Genomic DNA, 21,689 nt, shown 5'->3' with positions numbered 1-21,689 from the left:
CTAGACAGAAGGGGTCCAAGGGTGAGTGTCCAGGAGCACTCACCCTAGGTCTTGGGCTAGGTCCTGACCACACCCTCCACAGCTGCTACAGTGTCTGCACTTGTCATGTGCTACCCACCCCGCAGAGCTCATGCCCGTGAATAGCTTCCCCAGCTCACAGGAGCCCACTTGTGTGCTGTGGCCCCTGTTCAGAGACCAGACCAAGGCAAGGAGAGCTGTGGAGGGCAGGTCACAGGCTGACTTGTTCTAAAGTGGAATAGGAAGAGGCAAGGGACACATGGGAGCCCTCACCGAGATGCCTTCCCCGGAATCACTGGATGCAGAGGGGCTGATCTCGAAGTCAGCAAGCCCCGTGGCAGAGTTGTATGGGTCACCTGGCAAGGCGGAGCTGGGGCCCACAGAGCGGCCAGTGAGGGCCTTCCCCGGGGGCTGTGGGACAGAGCCAGGTTGGAGGAGGAAGCAGTAACAGGTCAAAGAGCACTAGTGGGTATGGGGACATGCTGGACCCAGCCATCCTCTATGTGCCCCAGCCAGCCCCCCTCCCTGTCCTGAGATGAGGGGACCAGCCAGGAGAGTGGGAAAGGTGCCCCTTGCCAGGTCTCTCCCACCAAGCCTAAGTCCAGCTGCCAACCTCTCCATACTCACCTGGAATATGGCAAGACTAGCCTTGGGAGGGACGGAAGGGTGGGGCATGGTAGTTGCACTGGCCTCACTGGAGTCACACTCATGGATGGTAACAATCTTGAGGGGTGGCAGGTGCAGGTGGGTAAGGCGGGCATTCTTCAGGTGGTGAAAGTCTCCCTCTGTCAGGGTATACCTGTACCCAACATGCCCACCAGTCACTAAGCAGACAGTTCCTGGGCTATGCCCCACCCCATACAGGCAGGATACCCCCCAGCCCACAGTCCACTGCTCCACTGCCCCAGCATCCACCCTGCCAGGACTGGAGAGAGCAGAGCATGAATGGCCACTCTGCAGAGACCAGCTCTGCCTAGTGAGCCCATTAGCGAGGCCATTCTCTAGCCCTAAAATTGCTAATCTCCCAGGGATCCCTTTACCTTCGGCCCTTGTCCTGTGCCTTTCGGCTCTGCTCAAACAGGGCTGCCTCATTGAAGGACACACGGCGGCCGGTGGAGCTGGTGGACAGGAAGTGCTCGGTCTCTGCATCCTGGCCCTCGAGGTCCTCCCCCCTCAACTCAGGGTCTGCAGGAGAGCCAAGAGAGGGTGGGCCCCAGGTGGGCCATGCCTACTGCTGGCAGGGTGTGGGCGGGACTGGCCAGGGAGGGAATGAGGGGCCCGACTGACCACCAGGGATGGACAGGGAGGTGGGCGGGCACTCGTTCATCCGCTCACACACTCACTCGCTCAGCACGCGCCTGTGAGCACCTACGCGTGGGCTTTAAGGAAACAGAGATGAGTCGGAATCGAGCTGCGCCCAGTCTGGTGGGGGAGACAGACACAGAAGGTCAGGAGGCCTGAGGAGGGAGGCCGAGGAATGGACAGTGGGCAGAGCCTGGGCTAGGATAAGGCCTGGGCAGCACCTCACCTTGGACCGGGTGGGTGCTGTTGTCCAGGTAGGTGGTGGTGGTCTTCTCTGCCTCCTCCATGGCTCTGGGGCGGGACAACAGAAGAGCAAGGTAGGCCAGGATCCCTGTAGGGCTCATGCCCATGGGCAGTGTCCTGAGCTCACCAGAGCCCACCTGCTGGGACCTAGTGCCTGTACAAACCCATATGCCCCCATCACCCCAAATATTGCTACCCTCGTACAGGCGTGGTACACCTGCTCCTCACCAGCCAGCCCTCAGTCACTCACTTGCCCCACTGCAGGGCCCCCCAGGCCTCCTGAAAGGCAGTGGGGTCGTGGGCACACACCTGTTGAAACCTTGGTGGACTTCCCAGCAACGCCTGCACAGAAGCAACACACCAGACAGTACCACAAGGGTCCCTCCCACGAAGAGTGACATCACCACCACCAGCAGCATGTAGTTGTCCAGGATGGAGTCAGGCTCTGCCTGTGGGGTGGAAGGGGTCAGGTCCTGCAGTGGATTTTAATAGAACCAACCCCCGGATTTCCCTTCCCTACCCCACCACTCACAGTGGGATGGCCTGTGGTGTTGTCCCACGTTGTAGTCGGGGTAGCTGCGGCAGAAGTGGTGACAACCGTGGGCATGGTAGCTGTGGGCTGCATTTTGAGGTGAGAAGGGGCCTGGAGGAGAGCAGGAGGGTCTGCTCAGTTTCAGCTCCCCTCCCTCTTCATAGGGAGTTAGAGCAGGAGCCCACACAGGAGAGTGACTCACAGAAAGGTTAAGCTAACCCCAGGCCACCCACTGCCCTCAGATCAGTGCCTAGCAGGGACCTCCATCTCCCCATCTTTAAGAGGAAATCAACTGCCTTCTTAGCTGGTGGAGCCAGATAGGACCAGTGAGGTAGTGCTGGGGTGGGAGCCCTGCCCAGGAAAGGGAAAACACCCCTGGGAGAATGGGGAAAATTATGTTGTCAGCACCACTTGAGTGCCCACCACCCATAGAGACCATAGGACTCTGCCTGCCCCATCAGGGGAGAGAGGTGCTACCCCAAGAGACTGGCTCCAGGCTATTGGGACTGGGTACAGGGTTGCCAGACGGAGAGGCGCATAGGCACTGAGCACAGGGTTGCCAGGGTCGTGATTCGCAAGGTAATGAATGGTCCTAGACCACCAAGCGGTAGTGAGAGTGAAAAGGCCAGAGAAGGCGCATCTGTTCCCAGCTCTTAAGAATCTGGTTTCCATGGCGACAGAGCGAGCCGGCTAAGTGGGGGGGGGGGGGGTTGCCTGGGAGCACAGGGGAGGGGAGGGGCGGGGCGGGGGCGGGAGGCCTCCCGCAGGGGCGAACGGCCCTGGGCGGCAAAATGGCTGCTGTGCGCCTCCCCGCGCAAGTGCCCAGTCCACGGCCGGGTGCTTCCGCAAGCAGCCTCTCCCAGCCCGGGCTGGCCGGTCTCCATGCCTGCCTTACACTGGAGTAAATTGAGGTCAGGGAGGGGCCCAGCACTTGGGAAAAGGACATTCATTGCACCTGACCCTCCTCCCGGGGGAATGATGGGGGCGCACTCTGGAATTTTCGGGAACACAGTCGGTGGCCAAAAGGCCAGCAGCCCTGAGTCGGCTCCATGTCCGCGCGGTCCTTACCCAGGGGAAAGGGAAACCCCAACCCTTTCGGGTTTTAACCTCATGTAATAGCAGGGGAAACAGGCCCAGAAAATGGGAAAGTGGTGGTGAAAACCAGGTGTCCTCAGCGCTTGGGGTCAGGGTCAGAGTTTGGCCAGCCGCGATTCCCCTGCCGCCCCAGGGGTGAGGCGTGCGTATATGTAGGTTGGGAAATGAGTTCAGACTGGAGAGGGCACAGAGACACATGGACATGACAGAAGACCAGGAAAAATGGCAGGAGGCGGAGAGAAAAGAGGTGGCTCTCGAGGGTAGGCGGGGACAAAAGCTGAGGGCGGAGGTTCCCCACGGGCCAGACCCTAAGGTCCGGCTGGTCCTCGGCTCTTGGAGCTTTGCATTGCCTCTGCGCCTAACCCCACACTCACATCCGGCCCCGGAGGCGGGGATGGCGAAAGAGAACAGCAGAGAGCTGGGCTCCAAGGCATATCTCAACCTTGGGCTGACCAAGGAGGTGGAAACGCCATCGCCCTCACCAGACCTCCCGGGGGAAACTGAGGCCGGGGAAGGGCGCGAGTGGGGTCCTTCTTCAGGCCGCCAAAGGCAGGGTGCAGAGCCCTGCGGGTTGGCCCCCACGCCCGCCCTGGATCCTCCGCGCCCTCTCTCGGGCCTCGCCGGGAAAGGACAGGGCTCCCAAGCTAGGGCGGGCCCCAGAGCCGCCAGTGATCCTGGGCTCCACGTCCTGGCCTGCCCCCCGCCCTCCCCAGTGCAGCCCCGGGCCCGCCGCGCCTACCTCAGTCTTAGGGCGCGCGGCCCCTGGGTGGCGGGCGGGCAGCTGCGCGGCGTTCCCGGCTGGCTCCGGTGGCCGCAGAGCAGGAGAATTTATGAATGGAGAGCCCGGTGCGCGGGGGAGGCAGGCGCGAGAGGAGGTGCCGCTCACGTGACCGCGTTGGCTACGAGCCCGCTCCCACCCGCTGGCTACCTCCGAGTCCACAGCCGCCCGCCGCCACCGCGTTCGCCGCGGTGTCTGGCTCGGTTTTGCACTGGCCACTGCCTCCCCTTCCCTTCCGGCGGGGGCGGGGGGGGGGCGGAGCTTGCGCTCCCCGGCGCCCCCTCCTCACGGGGAGACGCCCTCTTCTGCGGCGGCTGATCTCCGCCCCGAACCCCTGCAGCACGAGTTTTCGACCCATCCTGGGGTACAAGGCGGGATGGGGAGGAGGGCATTCTGGAATGCGCGACTCCCCCCCAGCCCGGGGTCCTGGGATGCACAGACTCTCACTCCTTATCATCCCCCAATCTAGGGATCCTCAAGGTGCACAGCTCATGGGTTTCAGGCTGTCCTCCTTTTCTTCCTGTGTGAGAGCTGCACTGTCAGGGCACACGGTACGCCCTGCCTTGTTGGGACCAGCAAAGATAGTAGAACACTCCCTCTGTTGAGTGCCACCAAGACCTGCCCAGCGCCATCTGAACTACCCTGCAGAAACCCCAAGACTGCCAAACCCCAAAGTTTCTTCCGGTTCTCCCTCTCCGAAAATCATGCCTCATCCTTCTGGATGCTTAGGCCACCAAACTGCCATCTACCCGGTCCTGGTCCCATCCCAGCCACACCCACAACGACACCTCTACTCCTCCAGTGAAAAACCCACATTGCTCAGTGATGCCCAGTTTCAATCTCCCGGTATTTGCATTCACAGGTACCAGACCAAGACCATTCTCCTAGGTCAGCTGCAAGAGGCCCCCCTTGCCCCCTTAACACCTCCCAAATAGCAAAGCCTCTGTGTCTCTCCTCTTGGCTTTGTCTGCTGACATGGCAACAGCCACCACACACTCCTGTCCCCTTGCTGCATTTTATTTCTCATTGTGGTTCTCTACCTTACTAGCTCCTGTGTGTCGTGTTCCTATTTATCTCTGTCCCCACTACATGGTGAGCTCCAAGAGAAGCATATTCACGGCTAGGTCCCCAGGTGTATATTACAGGGCTGGCAGCCAGGAGGAAACCTGCTTACTGAGTGGCTGAAAAGGTGACACCATTAAAGGAGGAAAAGAGTCAGCTAAGTGGATAAATACTCAGGAAAGCTGGCTCTCGGAGAGTAGTGTCGGCATATAGAAAGGCCCTGAGGTAGGAAGGTGTGTTTGCAGAACATGGACATGTTTGAAGAAGCTGGGGAAGCCATCTTGTGGTCGCCAGAGAGGAATAATATGGTCCCTCTGGCTGTGTGTGGAGAAGGCATCAGTGGTGAGGCTAGGGGAGGAGGCTGGGACCATCCAAGCCAGTGATGGTGGCTACAGTGGCCGAGCTGAGAGGACAGGCCTTATCAATGGGTCCACTGGGTATTCCATGATAACCCCAGGTTTGGAAACCGAGTAACAAGTGGTGCCTTTACTCATGGGCCACACTGCAGTGGGGCCTGGAAAGAAGTGCAGTAAGGTTTCGAGCAGCCCATTAAATAGATCAGTCCTCGATACGGGATCTGGATCTCCAGAGATTGGGCTGCAAACATGACTGACGTACCCCTAAACACATGAGTAGGAGTAGAGCTTCCCAATAAACACCCCGAGGCAGGGGCGAGGCCACAGCACCTGCCTGGATCCTGCAGGTTGGTACGACTCACGCAGTCCCTGGGGTTGGTGAGCTTCCACAGCAGACCTGCCTGCAGACCACCTGCCCCGGGCCCAGGTATGAGACCCACTCCTGTGCGCCTTGCATCCCTCTGTTCCTCAGCCAAGGCCTTCCGGTTCAGCCTGGACTCCACGTTTTCCCGGAGCCCAAGTTGGGGGGCTGGAGACTCGGCGCTCTGACTAGTGTGCGTGACCGCGGAGGCGGAGCGGTGACGTCAGCGCTGCGAGCGAGGCTGCGCAGGCCGCGCTGATGTCAACGGAGCCCCTGGCCGCCCGCGCACGCGCCCCTGCGTTCAGCGGCTTGTGGGGGCGACGGCTGGGCAAGAGCATCTCCGGAGACGGGGGCGCCGTCTCGTGGAGCTCGCGGGGACTGCAGCCCAGCCGAGCCGTGATAGCCCAGCTGGCTCTTGCTAGCACTGGACCCTCGGGGGTACAGTTTCCGGGATTCCTGCACATGCCTCAGTTGCAGCCTGACTCATCCCCGCCCTCCACACTCTTTTGCTCCTTTAAAAAAACTGTAGTATTATTTCCTTCCTAACATACTATATGACTTACTTATTACGTTGAATGTCTGTAGAACGCCCTCACCACCCACACCAGAGGTGGAATCTTGGTATTTCTCTCTCTCTCAAGCTCCTGGCATCCAATGAGCGCTCCCCCAGTTTTTTTTTTTTTTTTTTTTTCACTTTTTTAAAAATTGAATTTATTGGTGTGACACTGGTTAACGTAATTATATAGGTTTCAGGTGCCCAATTCTACAACACATCTCTGTACACTTAGTTGTTTTACCTGCTCCCCGCAGCGCTCCCCAAATCTCGAATTCATCTTAAAGGTCTCCTACCTCCCGCAGGCTTTTGGTCCTCCATGCAGAACGGTCTACTGACGCTCCCCCGCCCCAACCTGACCTGGGACAGAAACTACAACCCCCAGGATACTGCGCGTCAGACGGCGCGTCTTCAACGTCGCGCGCGGCCAGCCGGGAGTCGTAGTTTGTGCGTGCTCCCTCACTTCTAAGGCGTCCTCCCAGACGTCCTCACGCGTCGTCCTCATCGCCCTCCAGGCCGCCTGCGTTCCACCGGAGCCAGTCCACCGTTGTCCACCTACTGCTCCCGTCATGTTGCCAGCCGCTCTGCTCCGCCGCCCGGGCCTGGGTCGCCTCGTGAGCCACGCCCGTGCCTACGCCGAGGCCGCAGCCACCCCAGCACCCGCCGCGGGCCCAGGACAAATGTCTTTTACTTTCGCCTCGCCCACGCAGGTGCCGACACCATTCCGGACCTCGGATCCGCGCCCCTGTCCCGCAGGGTCCAGGTCGAGATCCCCAGTCCCCCTTCTGGACCCGAGCTCCACAGCCTCCAGGTCGCCGATCTCCATTCAGACCCGATATAACAGATCCCCAACTCTCACGTCGCCGACTCCTATACCATATCCTTCACCGTGTGGTCTGGGATCTGGCTTCCCCCAACCTCCCAAGCTCCCGGGCCCTTCACCTCAATCTGACGGTTAGGGGCTGGACCTGCCCGTCAAGCCGGTATTGCCCCTCTTTGCAGGCACCTTTCCCGAGATAAGCACCTTCTGTGTGCCCTTCCTTGGCAGACACTTCCTCGTATCCTTACAGCATCTCTCTGCTGAAGGACTTCGGTGGCTGGATTTCGTTCTTACAGAAGAGGCTCTGCGCAAGAACTAAACTCAAGCGTCGGCTCCAGCGTTGTTGCTACTGTGTGGCCTGCAGTGACTTCTTCCCCATTTGTCTTCTCCAGGTCTTCTTTAATGGCGCCAACGTCCGGCAGGTGGATGTGCCTACTCAGACGGGAGCTTTCGGTATCCTGGCAGCCCACGTGCCCACCCTGCAGGTCCTGCGGCCAGGGCTAGTAGTTGTCCATGCTGAGGATGGCACCACCTCCAAATACTTTGGTGAGTCTCCCAGGAAGATGGAGATGTAGGGCTGGACAGGGCTGCATGTTGCAGCAGGTCAAACCCCACCCCCCCACCCCATCAGTTGAAATGGCTAGAAAAAGTGCTACTGGCACTCCGCAGACACAGTGGAAAGCAAACCAGAAGCATTTTGCAGCCTTCTGCTTTGAACTGGCTGGAGTTAAGAAGCATGTAGTGGGCAAGGGAAGGGTGACAAATGTTGAGAAAAGAAGTAAAACCATTCTGGGGAGGGGGCCAGACTTGGTAGAGGAGGAACATTGTTCAGAAAGAAACTTACTCTAAGAAAGCTTTCCACCAGCACTACTCTACAAAGCTATAGTTAAAATTCAGACACAGTCTGCTGTTCACCTGATCTCTGCTCAGCTAATGGGTTGGTGGGTGAAGGCAAGGGTCTGTATCTCTATGTCTAGCCACCAGTAGATATCCCTGGTGGCCCCCTTGGTCTCATGTATTCTCTCCAGGAGCCCATCTATAGCACTGCATGCCAGGGTCCCTATGGAGCCAGTCCTGGTTTTAGGGTTGATGGTTTCCTATGTGCCTGGATATTGTGGTCTCACCCCCCCCTCCCCCCGCCCTGCAGTGAGTAGTGGCTCAGTCACAGTGAATGCTGACTCATCAGTTCAGTTACTGGCAGAAGAGGCTGTGACACTGGACATGCTGGACCTGGGGGTAAGTGTTCCAGGGGAAACTGAGGCACCAAGCAGGCATGAACTAAGAGCTCCTAGCTTTGTGGGTAAAGAGGCAGGTGCCAGGTCAGGGTCCCTGCTTGTCACTCACCAAGCACCCACCTACTGCAGGCGGCCAAGGCAAATTTGGAGAAAGCACAGTCGGAACTGTCAGGGGCAGCGGACGAGGCTGCGAGGGCTGAGATCCAAATACGCATTGAGGCCAACGAAGCCCTGGTGAAGGCCCTGGAGTAGGCGGTGCGTGCCCCTCACCAGTGTCAGCAGGAAAACCAAGTCATAGAGCAAGATGGGTTCGAACTGGCTCCTATGGGTCCATTATGACTGGGTGGGGGCAACACCTCTGGGAGGAAGCCATCCTTGCTGACAAGGCCACCAGGGGACAGTGCATACCAACCTCACCCAGAGCACACTGGCCGGGCCAAGGCCTCGTGGGTAGGAGTGAGCTTAGAAACCCAGTGTTGCAGTTGGGGGGAACTGTCACCTGGGGAGCTCACCTTCTGTCTCCAAAGATCCTACCAACCTGACTTGCTGCCTGTCACTTTATCCCTGTAGATACTTCTGCACCTTGCCACTTCTGGACAGCCTGCCCTCAGCTCACACCCCATTAAAGACCAGGGACCCTACTCATGTGTGCTGATTTTCTCTCTTGCCTAGGGCAATGGACTTGGGATCCTGTACCCTGTATGAGGTAGGGCCTCAGCCTCAGGAATTTGGAGGTTGTGGCCTGAGTTCTTGGAGGCCTTTTAGAAGGTGGGTGGGGGCACAGGCAGTTACATCAGACCAGGTGGTGGGCAGGGTTCTGGCCTTCAGTCCATGAGGGTGGGGCCAGTCATGGGGACAGCGGTTGGTGGGCCAGTTCGTCTGTGGCTCTTGTGCCAAGCCTGGGCTGCTAGGCAGACACCTAGGGTCCTGTCAGGTTCCAGGCAGTGATTTCCATCATGGGCTGCCTGGCTCTGCCCTATGCTGACCTAGCCTGTGGTTCCCCTGGCTGGCTGACTGCCCAGTCTCTGGTGGTATTGGCACCTCTGTGGCACCCCTGCTCCTGGGCTAGCCTCAAATGGGGTGGGGTAGCTGTGCAGGGGCATCCTTGGAAATGCACAGCTTTGCAGTTTGCCCCACCTCCTCTCTTTTGTAGCCCTGAGGGCAGCCCAGACTTGGGTTCCCCTCCTCCAAGGCTTGCAGGATAATGCAGGGGGGTGACTGTGCAGGAGAACCTGGGCTTCAGTGTGTCACAGGGAAGCCAACCCATCAGTCATCAGTATGGAAGGCCTGTAAATGAGTATGTCAGTCCTATGCAAGTGATTGTCATGATTGGCTATGTTTGATGCTTGACATGGTGGGAGACCCATTGGGGGGTCCCTCCAGGAGAGCTCACAGCTTGAGGGACCGGCATGTGTCTGAGTCTCCCCACTCTTAGGCTGGTGGGCCCAAGCAACAGTCCCTCGCTTTCCAGGAACCCCCAGCCCAGAGAAGAGTGTGACAGCCAGGGGGTCACAGATGTAGCCCCAACCCTCCTTGTTAGTCTCAGAGCTAAATTCTAGAGTTCCTTGCCAGGCTGGGCACTATATAAATAAAACCAAGGAAGGGGGATGAGGAGGGAGACCACCACGAAGACACTGTACCAGTATTCCCCAAAACAGGGATCTGAGCCCTGAGAGCTTCAGCTTCTAGTTGGGAGATAGTGGGGTAAATCTGGGACCCCACAGTACAGTTCCTATGGGAAACATGTCAGTCTTAGGGACACGTCTGCCAGAGGGAACAGCCGGTGCTGTCAAGGCTAAGACCTGGGGTAGGAGAGGTCCAGAATGGGGCAGGTGTCAGGGCCAGAAGCCAGGGATGAAGACCTCTTCCACAGAGCAGGCTTGGGACCTGATGGGAGTATGAAGGGGATCCCTGCTACATCTGTGCTCATATCCTGGGACGATCGCAGGAATACGGGAGGTTCTATGTAGAAAGGAATGGAAACCAGTTCATTAGCATGTTTATTAAATTGGACCTACAGAACAAGGTCAGGATCCCTCCTGAGAGGAACCCTTCATCCCCCAGTATGTGTAACTCAAGTGGCTCAGCAAGGTCAGGGACTAGTCTGAGATCACAAAGTTCTGCCCATCCCTTTAAGTTCCCACCTGGCCTGCTCCTCCTCTGCTTCCTCTGCCACCTCCACATTCCCTCTGGAAGCAGAGCCCTCACCCTGAACTGAGCTTGCAGCTATTTAAGTCTCCAGGGCTTTGGACTGGCTGTTTCTTCTTCCTGAAACACAATTCATCAACCCCAGCCCCAGTGACACCCTCCTGTGGCCCTGACTGACCCTACAGAGCTGGAAGTGCCTAGGTGTGCTGTGGAGGAGGAGGGGCCAGAGGCCACAGGAGCATTGGGTGAGAGAAGGAACACAGCCCTAGGAAGGACTCCAATGGTGGGGGAGAAACCAGGTCAAGTGGACTGGTTGGGTGAATAGAATTTTGAATCCCCTTATGGGCATAGAGGGCACCACCAACTAGGGTCATCCTCAGCCCACACCTGGGGCAACTCTTGGGAGAAAGGACATGCCACATTCCTGCCTGTGTTGCCGGTTTCCTAGTATGCAAAATGTGTAGGGGGGTTATAGCCCAAAGGATGGGCAGCAGCTTGTAAACTTGCATTATTGAATGATGATAATATAACTATAGGTGAGGAACCCATGCCTCGGGCCCCAGAGCGAGCCCTTTGGGATTTTCATTCTACCCCACGGCCACCCTGGAGAAACAAGCTCCAGAGACCAAAATGTTCCTGAGGTCACAGGAAGTATGGTGACTGCTGCAAAAGGCAGGCCTGGCGCTGGTTAATTGCTCCATAAATGCCCTCTGAGATCACTGTTAAGGGATGCAGTTTTCCGGGGCACCCTCACTCCAAGCAGGTGACTTCAGCCTGTTTTCCTGGACTGCTTTGCTGACTCAGGCTCTTCCTCCCCCTCCACGCGGAAGCACAGGGTTCCCAGCAGCAGAAAGAGGGTGGGGCAGGCAGCCCAGTTGTGCACCCCGAAACCCAGTCCCCGTGGCCCTAGTAGGGGTGCGCCCGAGTCATAGGCAAGGACGACCGTGACACCGGGTTCAGCGACATTCAAGGAGCGCAGTCATTTATGGGGCAGCGCCCCAGGACCCCGGTCCGCTGGGAGGGGCGGGGGAAGGCCTGCGTCACTGCCCGCCCAGTTTCCCCCCCTCTTCTACCCCTGCCCGCCCAAACTCCACCCCAAGGAAGGCGGTGCGGATAAAGGTTCGGGGCCGCCCGCTCGGCCCCAGACCTATCGGACCGCACACTTGTCCTGTACGTGGGTACATTCAAGACTGTTGGGACCTCGGACTGGCAGCACCCGGTGAGTTGTGTGCAGGATCTCGCGGGCCAAGAAGGGGTTCTCCACTCTAGGTTCTTAAGGGTGTCTCACTTTTATTTGTTCTTGGGGCAGGCGGAGAGATCTCCAGTTCTGGGAAGTGGAATGGGAAGAGCGAGGTGCAGCTAGTACCCGGGTAGCAGGATATCAATCCCCGCCCCGCCCCCCTGGACACTCCCCCCTCCCCGGGGTGACCTTGAGTTTAATTGCTGTTCTAGCCTGTTTACCCGGCTGTACGGCCCCAGTCTGATTTAGAGACTTTACACTCCTAGCGAGACTGTCCTCACGCCCGCAGTCCTTAGGCTTCGCCCCTGCCCTGGGCAGCCCGGCGCCCCCTCCCTAGGACACCCGGCAGCGCTCCCGGGTGGGGCCGGCAGAGGGCGTGCCATCGCTGCTGACTCACCGCAGCCCCGAGCAGAGCGGTGCGCGCGGGCACAGCCGGGGACGCCGCGTCACGTCATAGTTCGGGCGGGTGTGACTCGAGAAGCGGGCTTGGCCCACGAGACTGGGGTGGGACGGGAGGTGACACCGGCGCGGTAAGGGTCTCCCTGACACCGGCCACGTCAACGGGATGCAGGCCTCCCCCTCAGCCACACGCCTCATGGAGACCTCACGAACCCTCCGGCGAGCAACCGAATCAGGCCCGGCCACGAGGCGCAGGGATTGCCTACCGCTTCCGCTCGCGGTAGCTTCCCGGACGGACGCAGGGAGAGGCCACGCGACATCCTGCTTCTCTTGGCGCAGGGACAATGCCCGCCCTCACTTTGCGCGGCTCCCGGTCTACATCCCGCGCCCTCCCGGGCCGCTCGCCCTTTGTTGTGGGCACCGGGCCTTATGAATGGCCCCCGGCACGGGCGGGGGTGTGGGGGCTGGCGTCAGCGGCGCCAGCTCCGCCTCCAACGCGCTCCCTTTGGCCACCGGGGCAGGGGCGGGACGAAGGGCGGGACCAGCAGCCACGTGGGGCAGCGCCTTGGCTACTTCCATTGGCTGGTCAGCGCGGCCCACGGGGCGTTCGGCGCGCGCCGATTGGTCGGCGCGGGGCCGGCAGAGTAAGTAGTGAATGGGAGGGGGCGGAGACCCCGCCTCTTGGAACGTTGCTACATTATAACTTTTTTTTTCTTGTTACTTTCACCCCCAGATCCTCGGAGCAGCGGCGGCGTCGACTGTTGCTAAGGGAGGTGACGCGCGGGGAAGCGCGGCCGAAGCTGCCGACGGCACTGAGCGCGGCGGGCCAGCCGTGCCCATTCCTTCGGGGCCCTCCTCCCGCGCCCGCGGAGTTTCGGTCACCGCCCGGCATCCTTGAAAGAAGCAGCAAGTGCTGTTCCTACTCCCGGAAGGCACCCCTACGAGCCGACAGGACCCCAGAGCGCCACTGGGATTCTTGGTTCGCCATTTGCTCCTGGGACCTTCTCGAAGGGAACACGCGCTGCCTCCTGTACCCCGTGTTCCCGAGAACCCTAGTTCGGGGAGTCCCCGCCCTGCCTGGAGGCGCGGCGAGGATTGGCGGCTCCCCGCGGACCCCAGCCCCCCAGCGCGGGCCGGGGATGGAGCCGCAGCCCGGCGGCGCCCGGAGCTGCCGGCGCGGGGCCTCTGGCGGCGCCTGCGAGTTGGGCCCGGCGGCGGATGCGGCATCCATGAGCCTGGCGATCCACAGCACGACGGGCACCCGCTACGAGTTGTTGGTGTCCCCCGACGAGACGGTGGAGGGGCTGCGCAAGCGGCTGTCCCAGCGCCTCAAAGTGCCCAAGGAGCGCCTGGCGCTGCTCCACAAAGACACGTAGGTACCGCGCGCTTCCCCGGCCCCAGCGCACCCTGGCTTGCTACCCCCGCTGGCCCCGGCCCCCGGACTGGAACAAAGAGCTCGCAGCTCGGGGAAGGATGGGGGCGGCCAGACGGGGAGGGTGGAGGGTGGGGGCGGTGGCGCGCTCTCGGGCGCCCTCTGCTCGGCCTTGGTTGCTTCGGTCCCCTCCCCCCTTCCTGGGTTCGCTGCACAAAGGCGGCTGCGAGGGTGTCCCCAGCTGGGCTTAGGCGACCCCCCTCGCGGGACGGCAGGAGCTCCGGGGCGGCGCGGTGCCCCCGGCTGCGGGGGTGGGGGGCGCTGCCGTCGCTTCCCCTGCCTGCATCTCCACCGGCTTCCGCATCTGCTCGGCGGCCCCCTCTGCGTCTGGCTGTCTCTCCCCCATTTGCGTCTCTCTGCCCCCCTTTGTTCTCGCCACTGAGAGCTCTTCTCAGCCTCCCTCTCCCCCTCCCCTGTGGTATTTAAATCGCCTCTAGTCTGGGAAGCCCTCCTCTCGCGGGCCTCCGGGGACACGCTGTGTCCATCCCCAGTGGAGGGGCCTCTGTGGGGGAGGGGCGGGAGGGGGAGGGTCTCCTTTGTCTGAGCGCCGGCGGCCTGCGCCAGGGTGGAAGGGAGGGAGGGAGGGAGGGAGGGAGGGAGGAGGGGGAGCCTGGCCAGGCAAAGCCCTTGAAGGCTAAGCCCTGTGGCCCCACAAAGACGAACCCATGGCCAGAGTCTGTGAATTACAGGCAAGGCTGGCCCTAGGATGGCTAAGGAGGGTGTCAAACAGGGCACAATGGGGTCCAGGTAATGAAAAAGTGCCCTGCTTAGGTACAAAGGGGGTGCCCCAGTCCAGAGTTGAAGTTCCTTGAGAAAAAGGATTTGATCCACTTCCATAAGGTCCCAGGCTAGCTGGTGAACCTCTCCCTCACGTTCAAGGCGTTGGGTCTAGGGGCTAGATAAAGAAGGGGGTTGAAGTACTACTGGGTCTCCCCGGCAAGCACAGAACACAGTCCTCTCCCTCAGTTTCTGCTTCCGCGTCCTTGCCTGGTCTCTGCTGTAGCCTCACCCTCTTCCTTCCTCCCTCCTCCCCCCCCCACACACCAGCCGGCTCAGTTCGGGGAAGCTGCAGGAGTTCGGCGTGGGGGATGGCAGCAAGCTGACTCTCGTGCCCACCGTGGAGGCGGGCCTCATGGTAAATGGCTGAGAAGGCCCCAACATGGGCGGGCAGCCCCCTTTCATGCCAGCATGGTCCCCTATCACATATCTGGGCTCCCTTGCCCGCCAAGGAAGCCTTGGCCCTCCCCCCACTCCTCACATATACCTAGCAGGGCCTTCCCAGCCTGTAATGCATGCTCAGGGTCTCCTCCTCTCCCTCTCTTTGTAGTCTCAGGCCTCAAGACCAGAACAGTCTGTGATGCAGGCCTTGGAGAGCTTGACAGAAACCCAGGTGAGACTGGTGAGATGTGTGTCACCCCCTCCTAGCCCAGGGTCTAGCAGGCCCAATGCACAGCCCCTCTCTGGATAGCCTGGGGCTGTTGTGCTCCCAGGAGACCTGTGGGGAGGGGACTTGCACTGCCCCGCCTTCGTGCCAGCTTGGCCTGGTCACTCAGCTTCCTCTTCTCCCTCCCCCTAAGCACTTACCACCTGACCTTGAGGGCTTCTCTCCCACGGTGACTGCCATGAGGGAGGGCTGCCATGGGGGGTGGGGGGGCCAAACTTTCACAAGACTGCCTGTGCCGTGACCTTGGCCCAGGCTTCCACCCGGGTGGCCTGTGTCCCTGAGGGTGCCCCTCCAGGGCCACTGAAGTTTCCCCTCCATTCCCAGCAACCTTTATAAAATTTCTGCTGGTGAGGAGAGGGAGGTGCTGGCCTCCATAACACAACTTCTGCCTTCTGTGACCTCATTGTGAAGGGTGGGTAGTCACCCCTCCCCCTCCTCTTTCTGGTCTTTGTTCTTTGCCCAAAAGTGGGTGGGGCGGAAGGGGGACAACCAGGCACCCAGTGAGGCCAAATACAGTATGTTAGGAAAATAGTTAGGAGACCTGAGCTGGCCCACACCCAGGTTACCTGTTTTGTTGCAGCCGGTTTTTTCTCCCTCCTTTTCTCATTTTTCTGGCGGCAGGGCCTCCTCCCAGGAGGGTGACACAGGCCTCAGCTATCCGCCTGCTGCCAGGGTGGGGGAAGCAGGCTGCTGCCCTCCCCTAGAGGGGGTGGGCAGGTTCTAGGCCTCCCTGTCTGGGCTGGCCAGCCGCAGGAAACCTGCTCAGCCGCTTCCCTTCCTTCTGCCTGAGGCCCTCGCCCCCTCCCCGACATGTAGCATCCTGCCCTCACCAGCCAGCTGGTGGGGGGGGGAGCAAGGAGGGGGATGTGCAGGATCTGGGTGGTCTGCTGTCAGGAGGGACTGTGAGATAGGGGAAAACAGGAATCCTGGGAGCCCCAAGGGGGCTCCTCATTTCCTGGGGCAGATGTGAACTGAGCTCCCTGCTTCTGGTGGGGGGAATGGTTGCCGTGGGGGCCCTGTGTGTTTGGTTCACATCCACCCTGGGGTGCCTATGCCAAAAGGGAGGTTGAGGGGGGGAGGTACTGGGTGGATCAACTAGGCTCCCAGGGCTGCTCCCTGCCTGGCATCATATCATGCCTGCCTGGTTGCGCTCCCCAGGGAGGAAGTTGCAGGAGGGAGTTAGGGGGAGTGCCCCAACCACTCTTGGGAGCCATCCCAGGCCCTTCCTGAAAGGGCATTTCTGGGGATGGGGGAGGGTCATGCAGACTGGGCTAGGGGGTAAGGGCTTCATACTGCCTGCCTCCTTTACCTCCTCCCTGAGGCCCCTAAGCAGAGAAGGTTACGCCAGCCGCTGCCAGGGGAGAGCTGGGAGGCGGTTGTTCTGAGTCATCCAGCCTGTGTCACTTCTCAGAAACCTTCCTCCCCCCACCCCAGCCCAGCCCCTGGGGAGTGTTCTTTGCTGGCCAGGCCCCAGTGCAGACAGCGGTCAAAGGCACCCCACACCCTCTATGAAAGGGGACCTCGATTGGAGGGTTTGTGTTTGCGTGGGCTGTGTTCAGGCCCTAGGGGACCCTGGCTCCAGGGAACCAGTCAGGGCTCCCTCCCTCAGCAGTGACGCCTCCCTCTCAGCCACTGCCCCGCCTAGAACAGATAAATATTTATCTTGAAAAAGCAAAGGTTAAGATGAAAAGTTTGGCCAGTAATTTCACCCACTTGCTGCCTACCCCCATGGCGAAACTGGGAGGGGGCCTGAGATAGGTCCCTCTGCCATAATCACATGGGGGTTTGAGAGGATGGGGAAAAGGTACAAGGTGAGGGTTATTTGAGAGCAGGGACCTCTGGATAGACCCCGCCCCCTCTGGCCTCAGTTTCCCCTTGAAAGAACCAATCTGGCTAGGGAGGCCCAGGCCCCCCTGTCTGACCTGCCTCTGTCCCCCACAGCCCCCAGCGGCGCCCGGGCCGGGCCGGGCTGGCGGAGGCGGCTTCCGGAAATACCGATTCATTTTATTTAAGCATCCGTGGCACCGACAGGGACCCCAGAGCCCAGAGAGGGGCGGCGAGAGGCCCCAGGTCACACAGCATGGGGGGCTGGGCTGGGCTGGGCTGGGGGCGCCTAGGGCTGGGACCCTGGGGCTGACAGGCCAATCTCTGCAGGTCAGTGACTTCTTGTCAGGCCGCTCGCCACTGACTCTGGCTCTTCGAGTGGGTGACCACATGATGTTCGTCCAGCTTCAGCTCGCGGCCCAGCATGCTCCGCTACAACACCGCCATGTGCTGGCGGCTGCTGCTGCTGCAGCCGCTGCCACCCGCAGGGACCCCAGCGTGACCACCCCTGTGTCCTCACCCTGCCGACCAGTGTCCAGTGCTGCCCGCATTCCCCCGGTGCCCACCAGCCCTGTGCCTGAATCTCCTTCTCCTGTCACAGCCGGCTCCTTCCATTCCCATGCAGCCTCTACCTGCCCCGAAGTAAGTGAGAAGGGCTTATCCTTTGAATCCAAGGGTGGGCTATGCTTGGATGAGGTGGGAGGAAGGTGCGGGGACTCAGCCCCTAATTGTATCCCTTGTTTCAGTAGCCATCCCTGGTCCTAGGGCTGGTGGTTGATCCCTGGACTCTGAACCCCAAGGTCTGTGCTTACACCCTAAGCTCATGTGCTCCCTCCCCTTTTAGCAGATGGATTGTTCCCCTGCTGCCAGCACACAGGCCAGCCCTACATCCACCCCTGGGGCCAGCCCCACCTCCCGCTCCCGCAAACCTGGTGCCATTATTGAGAGCTTCGTGAACCACGCCCCGGGAGTCTTTTCAGGGACCTTCTCTGGTAGGTGACGTGGCTTCGACCTGTGTCCCAGCAGTGGTCACATGCACACACGTCAGAGTGGAACACATTACCACCCCACCCCATCCCCGGCATCTCCGCTTACACTCATGACCCTACAGCAAGCTTTTTGTCCCCATGCATGGGTGGGGGTCCTGGTGTCATTCCTGCCTCAGAGTCCTACCCCTATGGCACTCAACAAGACACTCTACCCCTCTGGAAGGTACCCTGCATCCCAACTGCCAGGACAGCAGCGGTCGGCCACGGCGAGACATTGGCACCATCCTGCAAATCCTCAATGACCTCTTGAGTGCCACGCGGCACTACCAGGGCATGCCCCCATCACTGACCCAACTGCGTTGCCATGCCCAGTGTGCACCTGCCTCACCCACTGCAGACCTCGCCCCCAAAACTACCTCCTGTGAAAAGCTGGCAGCCACTGCCTCCCTGAGTCAGGCCCGCCTGGGCAAGCCCACAGGTGAGTGTCAGGGTGCTCTATCCATTGCCAGCACTCAAGGCCCATCTGTGCAGCTCAGAGCAGCTGTCCCACCTCAGACTGAGAAGCCATCAGCTGCAACCTAGTCTGTTCTGGGAGAGCTCGAAGAGAAGGGAGCATGTGTTGGAGGCACAGAGTGTCCTTGTGCCCTCTCAAAAGGGGTTTGTTTACATTTCCTCCTTGCCCCCCTTGGGCACTTTCTCCAGATGGCAGGTGAAGCCTCAGTGAATGGCCAAGTCAGTCTAAGGAGGGAACCCAGCTTTCCCTCTCGCTGGACAACCTGTGTCCCCCGACGGTTTTTATCCTCTAAATCCAGAGTCTCACAGACTGTTAGTACCAATCTGTCCAGTGGGCCCCCCAAGGCACTACCCTGAGTTCTCAGTTACAGAAGCAGCTGGAAGGGTTCAAGCTGCAGTTAATTCATGCAGTGACTGTGTCCTAAAATGTCTGTCTTGGACATGGCCGTGCCCTCACAGTGCTCAGACATGGTGTGCTGGACACTGGAACAAGTTTAAACTGGCAGCTCCAAGGGGGTGTCTACTGGAGATTAATTTGGCAGATGATCTTCACTGGCTCCCTCAATGGAGCTGAGTGTCCAGAATGCCTGGGCTGTGCCTAACATGGGGGTTGGGGCAGAGGCGGATTAAGATCCGTTGAGACCCCCAGTTGCATAGGAAAATATTGGGCCCCTTTAAAAAAGAGAGAGACAAAAAAAAAAAAAGAGACAAGGAAAATAAAAATACATGTTAACCATATTTTTAAATAAAAAATATTATGGCCCTGGCCAGTTGGCTCAGCGGTAGAGCATCGGCCTGGCGTGCAGGAGTCCCGGGTTCGATTCCTGGCCAGGGCACACAGGAGAAGCGCCCATCTGCTTCTCCACCCCTCCCCCTCTCCTTCCTCTCTGTCTCTCTCTTCCCCTCCCGCAGCCAAGGCTCCATTTGGAGCAAAGATGGCCCAGGCGTTGAGGATGGCTCTGTGGCCTCTGCCTCAGGCGCTAGAATGGCTCTGAATGCAACAGAGCGACGCCCCAGAGGGGCAGAGCATCCCCCCCTGGTGGGCATGCCGGGTGGATCCCGGTCGGGCACATGCGGGAGTCTGACTGCCTCCCCATTTCCAGCTTCGGAAAAATTAAAAAATTAAAAAAAAAACAAATTATGTACTATTAATGTTAAAATTGCACATATGAAACCAAACTTGGTGTCATTAGAAAAAAATGTCAAGTTGGAGTCTTGTGGGGCCCTTCAGAAGTCAGGGCCCAGGGCACATGCGGATTGCCTGCTGTTAAATCCACCTCTGGTTGGGGGGCATTTGCTGGGGGTTCATTCTCTCTTAAGGGATCATGGTCCCTGCCTCCTTTATAGGGGACCGGCTGCGGCAGACAGAGAACCGAGCTACCCGTTGCAAGGTGGAGCGCCTGCAGCTGCTGCTCCAGCAGAAACGCCTCCGCAGAAAGGCTCGGCGGGATGCCCGCGGCCCCTACCACTGGCCGCCCAGCCGCAAGACCGGCCGCAGCGACAGCAGCAGTGGAGACAGTGGTGGTAGCCCCAGTGAGGCTGCAGGGTTAGGCCTCGACTTTGAGGAATCCGTCTGGAAGCCAGAAGTCAACCCCGACATCAAGTCAGAGTTTGTGGTGGCCTAGGAACCTTGTCCCTCATCCCTGCCCAGGATGGCTGAGAGCATCGCCCAGCTCAGGAGGGCGGGCAGTGGGCACTGCAGGAGGCCCCTCCCTCCCCAGCCAGCATCCTTCTGGTTTTTTAAAATTTCATTTTTCACGATTTTCCTAACTCTCCGTGGCCTTGGGTTCCTGCCTCCTCGGTTCCGCTCACACCTTCCCACGTCTTCCTCTGTTGCCCTGCTGCCCCACCTCAACCATGCAGGGTCATTCCCTGCCCACCTTCCCAAGCTCCAAATATGTAGCAGTCTTTCCAAATGGTTCAAAGCAGAGAGGAAGCCACCCCACCCCTTCCTCTGGCTCTGCTGCTCTCCCACCCTCTTCAGGTTTAAGTAAAAAATGTAGATGCCTCATATGCACTTTACAGACAGGAGGAGGCAGCAAAGAGAACCCCCACTGCCAATTCTGACCACCCCCCAGCCAGCAGGGCCCCATAGGGCTCCAAACACCTCACAGAATCCACAGCTGCACCAACCAGAGGCTGTCTTTGACGTCTGTACTTTTTCTCTTCTTAGTTCCTTTTTCCTTTTTGCTGGAAAAGAAAAGCCGTTTCAGGGGAGAGGCTGGCCAGAGCCTGTCTTGGTGTTCTGGTGGGGGTGTGGCACATTTTCCTGGCAGGAAAGGGAGGGAGGGGAACAGACCTGTCGCCAGCCTTTGCAGGCCTCGCACTGTGCGTTATCCTTCAATGCCACTCTCAAGCCCTACCCCTATTTTTCGTTCTAAGCTCGGGGTATTTATAGACTGTTAATTTTCTGACTGAGCCAATAGTAGTTGGGAATCCCTTGAAAAATCAGGAGAAATGGCTGTAGGGCTGGGGAGACCCAGCTCTACTTCTCAGCCCAACCTGAGGGATCTGGGCCTGTGGACTGGTGTCTGGGGTTGGCCCTCCTACAACCTCGAGGGAGGGAGTGCTGAGCTGTGAATCTCATGGTTAGGGGTTACACTGTGTAGCATTAACCCCCTGGGGGGTTTTGCTGGTGGTCTAATTTGGAACCTCCTTACTCATGCCCATGCCACAAGGGGCCTTTGGCCCCCAGAGCAGAGGGACCCCCCCCCCCATTGGGTCCATTTCAATGTGGGTGGAGTTTATTTTTCATTCACTTTTTTACTGAAAAAATGGAGATGTCTGGGCCTTCCCCCCATACACCTGTCTGTCCTGCAGGACACCCCCACCCCTGCCTGTATCCCTCCTTTTGTCCTACTTGTAGATGAATCCCAGGTCCTCACCACTTCCCCACTGTGTTTCAAGTTAATGGTTTCAGATGTGAACATCATGTGTTAACTGTAGCTCTGTAAATTTTTTTTTTGGGGGGTGGGCAGGGAGGGGTCAGGGTTAGGGGTCAATAATTTGTTTTTCTTTTTCCAAAAGGAGAAGAAAGGGGGGTTTGTTTTTGAAGAACTGTCTTGGATACCTATTTAAATGTGTGTTTCCTTGTTTGTTTGTTTGTTTTTTTTAAACAATGTCTATGCCCCCCAGGGTCCGAGGGTAGAGGCCTCAGGCAGGTACCAGCTCTGCCCAGGCCCTCCATCCTCACCTTGCCCCTCCCCCAGGAAGCATTACCGCATTACCCTGGGGGTGGGGGTCAGGCTGTGGGGTGTGCCTGCACCTTTCCTGAATTTCCTGTATGAGAAAATCTACACAAACACCGTGATTTCAAGTAATAAACAGAAAATGACACCAGTGAAA

The 21,689-nt window shown here is 59.1% G+C and overlaps 3 protein-coding genes across 13 annotated transcripts in view; 2 read left to right on the top strand and 1 right to left on the bottom strand.

The window, feature by feature from the left end:
- Positions 1–12,530, bottom strand: part of CBARP (CACN subunit beta associated regulatory protein) — a 17,553-nt gene extending 5,023 nt beyond the window's left edge. The window contains exons 1-7 of one of the 8 annotated variants that reach the window (XM_066342164.1): positions 12,409–12,530; positions 2,096–2,206; positions 1,873–2,012; positions 1,547–1,611; positions 1,059–1,203; positions 646–817; positions 292–429 (exon numbers count right to left, since the gene is read on the bottom strand). In XM_066342164.1, the coding sequence (XP_066198261.1) occupies positions 292–429; positions 646–817; positions 1,059–1,203; positions 1,547–1,611; positions 1,873–2,012; positions 2,096–2,206; positions 12,409–12,462 (825 nt within the window). In that variant the 5' untranslated portion in view covers positions 12,463–12,530. Of the gene's footprint in view, positions 1–291; positions 430–645; positions 818–1,058; positions 1,204–1,546; positions 1,612–1,872; positions 2,013–2,095; positions 2,207–3,929; positions 5,623–5,648; positions 5,955–6,544; positions 6,650–12,408 lie in introns of those variants that run through there. The other 7 variants (XM_066342219.1, XM_066342172.1, XM_066342181.1 and 4 more) reach the window with 7 other exon arrangements.
- Positions 6,751–8,996, top strand: ATP5F1D (ATP synthase F1 subunit delta). 2 transcript variants are annotated; one of them, XM_066342328.1, is made up of 5 exons: positions 6,751–7,010; positions 7,513–7,666; positions 8,268–8,356; positions 8,485–8,610; positions 8,926–8,996. In XM_066342328.1, exons 1-4 carry the CDS (start codon positions 6,870–6,872, stop codon positions 8,605–8,607), a joined length of 507 nt encoding a protein of 168 aa, XP_066198425.1. In that variant the 5' UTR covers positions 6,751–6,869; the 3' UTR covers positions 8,608–8,610; positions 8,926–8,996. The 2 variants fall into 2 exon arrangements, with proteins under 2 accessions (XP_066198425.1, XP_066198417.1); XM_066342320.1 differs by having other exon boundaries at positions 8,485–8,996.
- Positions 11,459–21,689, top strand: MIDN (midnolin). Of its 3 annotated transcripts, none has more exons than XM_066342255.1 (9): positions 11,459–11,722; positions 12,876–13,514; positions 14,622–14,709; positions 14,902–14,964; positions 16,960–17,088; positions 17,173–17,484; positions 17,687–17,834; positions 18,055–18,309; positions 19,692–21,689. In XM_066342255.1, the coding sequence occupies exons 2-9, from the start codon at positions 13,282–13,284 to the stop codon at positions 19,967–19,969; spliced, it is 1,506 nt and encodes a 501-aa protein (XP_066198352.1). In that variant the 5' UTR covers positions 11,459–11,722; positions 12,876–13,281; the 3' UTR covers positions 19,970–21,689. The 3 variants fall into 3 exon arrangements, with proteins under 3 accessions (XP_066198352.1, XP_066198335.1, XP_066198344.1); XM_066342238.1 differs by lacking the exon at positions 11,459–11,722 and adding an exon at positions 12,572–12,786; XM_066342247.1 differs by lacking the exons at positions 11,459–11,722; positions 16,960–17,088 and adding an exon at positions 12,572–12,786.

This window comes from Saccopteryx leptura, chromosome 1, assembly GCF_036850995.1.
Source record: "Saccopteryx leptura isolate mSacLep1 chromosome 1, mSacLep1_pri_phased_curated, whole genome shotgun sequence".
In the NCBI taxonomy this organism is placed as follows: Eukaryota; Metazoa; Chordata; class Mammalia; order Chiroptera; family Emballonuridae; genus Saccopteryx; species Saccopteryx leptura.
This window is presented reverse-complemented; position numbering and strand designations above follow the sequence as displayed.